The 7735-nt window shown below is 37.4% G+C and overlaps 2 protein-coding genes across 5 annotated transcripts; both read left to right on the top strand.

Annotated features, from left to right (window-relative positions):
* Window positions 1-382: 382 nt before the first annotated feature.
* Window positions 383-3824, top strand: LOC110866856 (putative disease resistance RPP13-like protein 1). The gene has a single exon (XM_022116003.2). It carries the CDS (start codon window positions 560-562, stop codon window positions 1481-1483), a length of 924 nt encoding a protein of 307 aa, XP_021971695.2. The 5' UTR covers window positions 383-559; the 3' UTR covers window positions 1484-3824.
* On the top strand, window positions 390-7410 carry LOC110868452 (calcium-dependent protein kinase 20). Of its 4 annotated transcripts, none has more exons than XR_004862605.1 (9): window positions 390-3830; window positions 3922-4079; window positions 4819-5567; window positions 5831-5974; window positions 6063-6215; window positions 6304-6402; window positions 6469-6636; window positions 6719-6943; window positions 7029-7410. XR_004862605.1 is itself a non-coding variant. In XM_022117608.2 (9 exons), exons 3-9 carry the CDS (start codon window positions 4901-4903, stop codon window positions 7122-7124), a joined length of 1569 nt encoding a protein of 522 aa, XP_021973300.1. In that variant the 5' UTR covers window positions 2165-3830; window positions 3922-4079; window positions 4876-4900; the 3' UTR covers window positions 7125-7410. The 4 variants fall into 4 exon arrangements, 1 of the variants encoding a protein (XP_021973300.1); XR_004862604.1 differs by having other exon boundaries at window positions 395-3830; window positions 4876-5567; window positions 6287-6402; XM_022117608.2 differs by having other exon boundaries at window positions 2165-3830; window positions 4876-5567; window positions 6287-6402.
* Window positions 7411-7735: the final 325 nt, after the last annotated feature.

The following is a 7735-nucleotide window of genomic DNA, read 5'->3' on the forward strand; positions in this document are numbered from 1 at the left end:
AAATTATACGTAATTAGTTAAAAATAATCACATTTCTAAACTCAAAGTGACATTTTATGTAGGCATTAAGGAAAAAGTTAGGTTAAAAGTGTAATGTCTAGAGCTAAAAATGTGATTTTGACAAAGTTGAAGGTAACAAATGATTAGAGTAAAAGTTGGTTCAAGACTTTAAGCGGAGTCCTAAGGGGACTATTTGTGTAAAAGCTTAAAAAGAAGGGAACACTTATGTAAGGGACAATTTGAGTAAAAGCTAAAAAAAGGAGGGGATACTTATGAAAAAAGCGCCGACATTGTGTTTTAAGTTATATAATAATTAGTAAAACCGAATGTCGGCAACTTAACATCAATCAAAGAATATAAATAAGTGAACAATATGCAAATGAATTAGTTGAAGAAAAAAGCATATTTCTTTTGTCCACTGCTTTCTTATCTCCACTCATATCTTGTCTTCAATCAGATCACTTCCATCTTATTTCCACTAATCTTATTTACATACATTCATAGCATACACACCAATTACTCCCAATCCAATTTCCAGTTTACGTTTTCACTGTTAACAATGGCTGAAGCCGCTGCTGCTGCCCTGATCAAAGTCATTTTTGAGAAGCTAGCCGTTGAAGCCTTCAAGAAATATGCTCGCTCTCAGAATATCCACTCCGAGCTCAAGCAATTGGGGATCACGTTGTCCCATATCCAAGCTCTGCTTAACGATGCTTCTCACAAGGAAATAACTCATGAATCTGTCAGACTATGGCTCACTAGTCTCCAACATTTGGCTTACGATATCGATGACGTACTCGACGATGTGGCTACTGAAGCAATCAATCGTGAGCTGAACCCGGAATCAGAAGCAAGCACCAGCATGGTAAGAAAGCTCATCCCAACTTGCTGCACAAACTTCTCACTAAGTCATAGGTTGTCTCCTAAGTTAGATAGTATTACCACCCAGTTACAACATCTAGAAAAACAAAAGGGTGATCTGGGTTTAATTGTAAAAGATGAAAAGCCAAAAAATACTAGTAGAAGAAACGAAACATCTTTGCTAGAATCTGATGTTGTTGGACGAGAAGGTGAGAGAGAGAAGTTGATCAACAAGTTGTTACAAGATGAGCCATCTAAGGAAAACTTTATTATCGTACCCATAGTTGGTATGGGTGGGGTGGGTAAGACCACTATGGCTAGAATATTGTATAACGATACACGAGTGAGGGATCACTTTAAACTCAAGGCATGGGTTTGTGTATCCGATGAGTTTGATATATTTAAAATAAGTGAAACTATATATCAATCTGTGGCTAAAAAAAGCAAACAATTTAAATATTTAAATCAGCTTCAAGTTGCTCTTGGAGAAGAACTTAAGGACAAGCGATTTCTAGTAGTATTCGATGATGTGTGGAATGAAAACTATGACGACTGGGAAAACCTAGTGCGTCCATTTCATTCTAGGGCTACTGGAAGTAGGGTAATCATTACAACTCGCTAGCAACAACTGCTTAAAAAGATAGGTTTTAATCATCTAGACCATCTTGAGAGTTTGTCGCATGATGACGCTTTATCTTTATTTGCTTTACATGCATTGGGTGTAGTTAACTTTCACTTACATGCAACACTTAAAGCACAAGCGGAAGGTATTGTAAAAAAGTGTAGTGGTTTGCCTTTAGCTATAAAGGCAATTGGAAGGTTAATGAGGACAAAAACCGAAAGAGAAGAATGGAATGACGTGTTGAACAGTGAGATATGGAATTTAGAAAATGCTAATGAAATTGTACCAGCCCTTAGGCTAAGCTACCATGATCTTTCTGCTGATTCGAAGCGCTTGTTTGCATATTGCTCTTTGTTCCCAAAGGACTTTTTGTTTGACAAGGAGGAGTTGATATTATTATGGATAGCTGAAGGTTATCTGAACGAGTCAACTGCAAACAAGTCACCAGAACGTTTGGGCCATGAATATTTTGAGAAATTGCTCTCAAGGTCCTTTTTTCAACCAGCACCTAATGACGAATCTTTTTTTGTGATGCATGATCTCATGAACGACTTAGCCACATTTGTTGCTGGAGAATATTTTTTAAGGTTTGACAATCAGACGGAGATGGCAGAGGAAGCTTTAGCCAAGTACCGACATATGTCATTTATGCGTGAGAACTATGTAGGTTTCCAGAAGTTCGAGGCATTTCAAAGAGCAAGAAGTTTGAGAACATTGTTAGCCGTACATGTTGGGGCGGAAACAAGATGGAGTGAGTTTTACTTATCCAATAAGATTCTGGTTGACTTACTTCCTCAGTTACCACTGTTAAGGGTTCTTTCTTTGAGGCGTTTTAAGATAAGTGAGGTACCGGATTCTATTTGTTGTTTGAAACACTTGAGATATCTTAATTTGTCTGAAACAAGAATCTCAAAGTTACCAGAGAATGTTGGTAATCTTTATAATTTACTAACATTGATAGTTTTTGGATGTAAGATATTGACCAAGTTGCCTAAAAGCTTCTTGAAGCTGAAAAAGTTAAGGCATTTTGACATCAGGAACACTCCACTTTTAGAGAAGTTGCCCTCAGGGATTGGTGAGTTAAGAAACCTTCAAACTCTCACCAAGATTGTCGTTGGAGGAGATGGTGAGTTTGCAATAACCGAGCTTAAGGGATTAAAGGATATCCATGGGGAAATTTCCATTGAGGGGTTGAACAAAGTGCAAAGCTCAATGCATGCACGAGAGGCAAATTTATCTTTAAAAAGGATTAATAAGTTAGTGTTAAAATGGGATGATGGTTCTAGAAGGGAAACACTTGATAAGGAGGTTCTCAATGAGTTAAAGCCCAATAGTGATCAGTTGATAATGCTTGTGGTTAAGTCTTATAAGGGAATAGAGTTTCCAAATTGGGTTGGGGATCCGTCTTTTAATCAACTGGTCCATGTGTCGCTACACGGTTGTAGAAAATGTAAATCTCTACCGCCACTTGGGAAGCTACCTTCACTTAAGGAGTTGTCGATTCAAGGCATGGATGAGGTTAAAGTCATAGATTTGGAGTTAACCAGGACTAATGATGTTCCCTTCTCCTCACTTGAAATTCTAAGGTTTGAAGATATGTCGAGTTGGGAGGTATGGTCAACCAATAGCGAGGTAATCTTTCCATGCCTTCAAGAGCTTCAAATAAAAAAATGCCCCAATTTGAGTGATGTCTCGCTTGAAGCATTACCTTCACTAAGAGTATTAAAAATAGATGGATGTTGTGAAAGTGGGCTGAGAAGTTTGGTTCGAGCAGCATGGGCGGTTGAAGAACTAAGCATATTTAATTGTAATGAAATTAGATATTCGTGGGAATCAGAGGCAAAGGCAAGTAAAGTTCTTGTAAATTTAAAGAAATTGCAGGTATATTATTGTAAAAATTTGGTGAGTTTAGGAGAGAAAGAGGAGGATGAGGATAACATTGGGATCAAACTCCTATCATCTCTTAGGAAGTTGGAGATACAGTCATGTGATAGTATGGAGCGTTTGTTTTGTCCAAATAGCATTGAAAGTTTAGTTATCAGTGATTGTATGCCCTCCTCCACCTGTTGTTGTTGCCTTTGAGAAGCAGACATCTATATCTATAACTTTAAGCATTGGCATGCTTGTGATTGTATGCCCTCCAACATCTCACAGCCCTTCAACATCTCTCCATTTGCGGATGCCCGCAGATGATCCATCTACCAGAAACACTGTTGCCATCACTTTTGAGTTTTAGAATATATGAAGAATGCCCAAAATTGAAAGAAAGGTGTGCAGGAAGAGGCTCACACTACTGGCCTCTCATCTCTCATATCCCGTGCATCCAAATAGAAGACTCTCAGGACAGGTTGTTTATTAATACCAATTCTTACATGGAAAATATAAATTTTTGCTACGCATTGTTTCAAAATAATAACCGATTCTTCTTATTTATGTAGTGATTGAACCCAAGCTGTCGTTTGCAAAAGAGATTTCTTGCTACGAAGCAACCACCCTCGACCCCATCTTCACGTCCTAGCGGGTTTCTGATACCACCACAACCCACGTCGTTATGTTTTCCCGCGACACGTCATCGACAACTGCTCACACCCTCAAGGTAACATGGTGAAAACTCAGCTTTGTATAAAATAATATATATTATGAGTTCTTGCTGTTGGTTTTTTTTTGTTTAGGCCGGACCGAGTACTGTTTATATGTTGGAAGCCTAGTCTGTGGTTAAAATTTATAGAATGTTATCTAGCCAAACATAAACTATTTGATGTAAAAGTTGTAACTGACTGATTTGTAACATAAAAATTATTGTTAAAAGACCTAAACTTATACGACTAATTTCTTTTTCTTACAAGTCTGAAAATTATTGGTTATAAATTTTTATATGAAAAATGTAAGTAGGGCTCACAATTACAATTTTTGACCTGTTTAAGACACGATTAAATTTGTTTAACAGAAAAGTACACTGTCTAAATACATAATGTATTATGTTATAAACATGAGATATAAAATTGTTAAATGAGTCATATATTTGAGTCGTTTCTGACCTATTTAACACGATAAGACATGTCTTGCCAGCCCAAGTCATAGGCTTGTAACAATCAAATACTGCATGGAGTTCTCCCAGTCAACTCAGCTTCCTCTCTTGAAGAGAAAAATTAGGATTTTTGACTTGTACTTTTTCAATTTCAACATAATAAATCAATGGCTTTTATCACCTTTTCATCCCTTAAATTTTGGAGGTCCATCAATAAACATTCACGGTGAAATAACTGGTTTCTTTTTGAGACACTACATTTTATTGCATTTGATTAAAAGACACATCTTCAAATTTGATATTCTAGCAAGAACAGCCGATGTAGATTAACAAGATCAACATATTGACATCAAAAACCTTTCAGTTTTCGAATTCTACATTGCTTTGGAATGGGAAACAAAAGTTCTGCCCCCCAAAAAACTGGTTTCTTCCAATCAATCACAGGGGGTGGGGGTAAGAAAACCCGGCCACGGTCGAACACAAAGAAAAGCCGAAAGAGTCGGTCCAAAGGCTCCGAAGTGCCACCCGAAGCCGGTTGTGCTAATGTTCTAACGGTATTGCAAACAAAAACCGGGAACATAAAGGAGTTATACACATTAGGAAGAGAATTAGGCCACGGACAGTTTGGGACGACGGTTTTATGCACTGAGAAGAGTACCGGGGATGAGTATGCGTGTAAAATAATCCCGAAGAGAAGATTGGTGTTGCAGGAGGAGATAGAAGATGTTAGGAGTGAAATTCAGATAATGCACCATATGGCGGGTCACCCGAATGTGATATCGATTGTGGGTGCTTATGAAGATGCGGTTTCGGTTTATGTAGTTATGGAGCTTTGTGCTGGAGGAGAGTTGTTTGATCGGATTATTGAAAGAGGGCATTATACGGAGAAGAAAGCAGCTGATCTTTCGCGTGTTATTGTTGGGGTGGTGGAGGCTTGCCATAGTTTAGGAGTTATGCATCGGGATTTAAAGCCGGAAAATTTTCTTTTTGTTAATGAGACAGAAGATTCGCCTCTCAAATCGATAGATTTTGGGCTGTCAGCATTTTTTAAACCAGGTTTGTTCTTTCTTGTCTAGACAGTGACGAAATCAGAACCTTTTAGTCTGGGATCATCATGAGGTTCTATTTTCTGCTTGACACTAGTTACAACCACGGGTCCCACTCATGTTCTTTGTTTTTCATATAAAAAAATCCAATAAATTCTGATTACTTGGGTCAACAGACCCTTTTGACCCCCTTGGTTTCGCCATGTTTGTCTACATCTCATTTCAAGATTTTGATGATTGTAACTTGTAATTTAACTATCACCACTGATTCAGGTGAAATCTTCTACGATACGCTTGGGAGCGCATATTATATGGCACCCGAGGTGCTAAAAAAGCATTATGATAACCTATGTGATGTTTGGAGTGCTGGTGTGATCATATACATCTTACTATGTGGTGTTCCACCTTTTTGGGATGGTGAGATTCTTTATGTATGCTACATTTTTTTTATAAGTTGGATTGAATATATTGTTATATACTAAAACATGTTTGTGATGTGACTCAGAAACTGAAGAGGGGGTGTATGAACAGGTGTTGGAAGGTGAACTTGACCTTGAAACGGAGCCATGGCCAAGAATATCCGAAAGCGCAAAAGATCTTATTAGAGGAATGCTTGTTAGAGATGTCAGCAAGAGATTGACAGCACATGACGTCCTAAGTGAGTTTAGCGATTTACTTTCAAAATAATTCGATAACAAACTCTTAATTATATCATATTATATGTCCTAGACCACCCTTGGATTCAGGCTGATGGTGTGGCACCAGATAATCCTCTTGATTCTGCTGTCTTAACACGCTTGAAGCAATTCTCCGCCATGAACAAGATCAAGAAAATAGCTATAAATGTAAAGCATTTTACGCTTAATGTTTTGTTTTTTGCACTTTTTACAAACTATCCGATCTGATTTCAGGTTATTGCTATGAGTCTATCTGAGGAGGAAATTGCAGGCTTAAAAGAAATGTTCAAGATGATGGACACTGATGGAAGTAATCAAATCACATTAGAAGAGTTAAAAAACGGGTTGGAAAAAGTTGGTGCCAATATTAAAGATGCGGAAATGACAAGATTAATGGAAGCGGTTTGCATTCTAGCTATTTCAAAAACGCGCGTAAATATCATCTTATTATATCCATTTTTGTTCATGTATACCAACATTGCAGGCGGATATTGACAACAGTGGTACGATAGATTATGGCGAGTTTATATCAGCAATGTTGCATTTAAACAAAGTCCAGAAAGAGGATCATCTGCTTGCTGCTTTCTCATATTTTGACAAAGACGGTAGTGGATACATCACTACAGAAGAACTTCATCAAGCGTGTGAGAAGTTCGGTTTGAGTGATATACCTCTTGATGAGGTTATGGATGAAATCGACAAGGATAATGTAAACATTTTTTTTCTTGACCAGTTTGTGTTCTGATCTATTCAAGTATCTTGATTAGTTGATTAACCCGTTTTTGGTGTTGCAGGATGGGAGGATTGATTATAGTGAATTTGTAGATATGATGGAAGAGAGTGATTTCGGAAAGAACATCAAGCCCGGAGCAGGGGAGGATCTTAGTTAGGGCCAGGGGGAGCCCCGGCCCCCTCTGTTATTTCGCTTTGAAGTGTAAATTTTATATGTATCAGAACCCCCCCTCCCTAGTTTTTCCTTTAAAATTTTCCGGCCCCTCCTATTTATAAGTTCAAGATCCGCCACTAGCCCGGAAGCTAATGCTGTCAAGATTTGTATTTCTGATCTATTGTTAGGCTGTTTTTTTAATAACTTTGGTTCTTCTGGATCCTGGTTTGTGTTTTGACAGTTATTCTGCTGTAACAGTTTAAATGAATTTGACAGAATACTTGTTTGAATGAAATGCATTTTAACTGAAAGTTGGTGAGTGATGACAACTGCATAGTGAATTAGAATAAATCGTTTTCCTTTTGTAATTGAAACTTAAAAAGAATAACCTATGCACATGTTTTTTTTTTTTTTCGTATTTAAGTGTCTGTTTCTGGGTTCATATTTATCCGATTAATAACAAACTTGAAGGATATGATATTCCTTAATTATCACAACACAATAAGTAATTTACTTGCACCAACAATAAAATAAGTGAAATAATAAAGAAAGATGCAATGAACAACAAAAGTTGAAGCTTCTCTTGAGTTCCCCATTAAGATAATTTATTAACTT

This window comes from Helianthus annuus, chromosome 7 (assembly GCF_002127325.2).
Source record: "Helianthus annuus cultivar XRQ/B chromosome 7, HanXRQr2.0-SUNRISE, whole genome shotgun sequence".
Taxonomy (NCBI): Eukaryota; Viridiplantae; Streptophyta; class Magnoliopsida; order Asterales; family Asteraceae; genus Helianthus; species Helianthus annuus.

Coding starts and splice junctions, on each gene's coding strand:
- LOC110866856 (XM_022116003.2), top strand. CDS start 560: ATGGCTGAAGCCGCTGCTGCTGCCCTGATCAAAGTCATTTTTGAGAAG.
- LOC110868452 (XM_022117608.2), top strand. CDS start 4,901: ATGGGAAACAAAAGTTCTGCCCCCCAAAAAACTGGTTTCTTCCAATCA. Junction 5,568..5,830: donor GTCAGCATTTTTTAAACCAG/GTTTGTTCTTTC, acceptor CCACTGATTCAG/GTGAAATCTTCTACGATACG. Junction 6,637..6,718: donor TGACAAGATTAATGGAAGCG/GTTTGCATTCTA, acceptor CCAACATTGCAG/GCGGATATTGACAACAGTGG.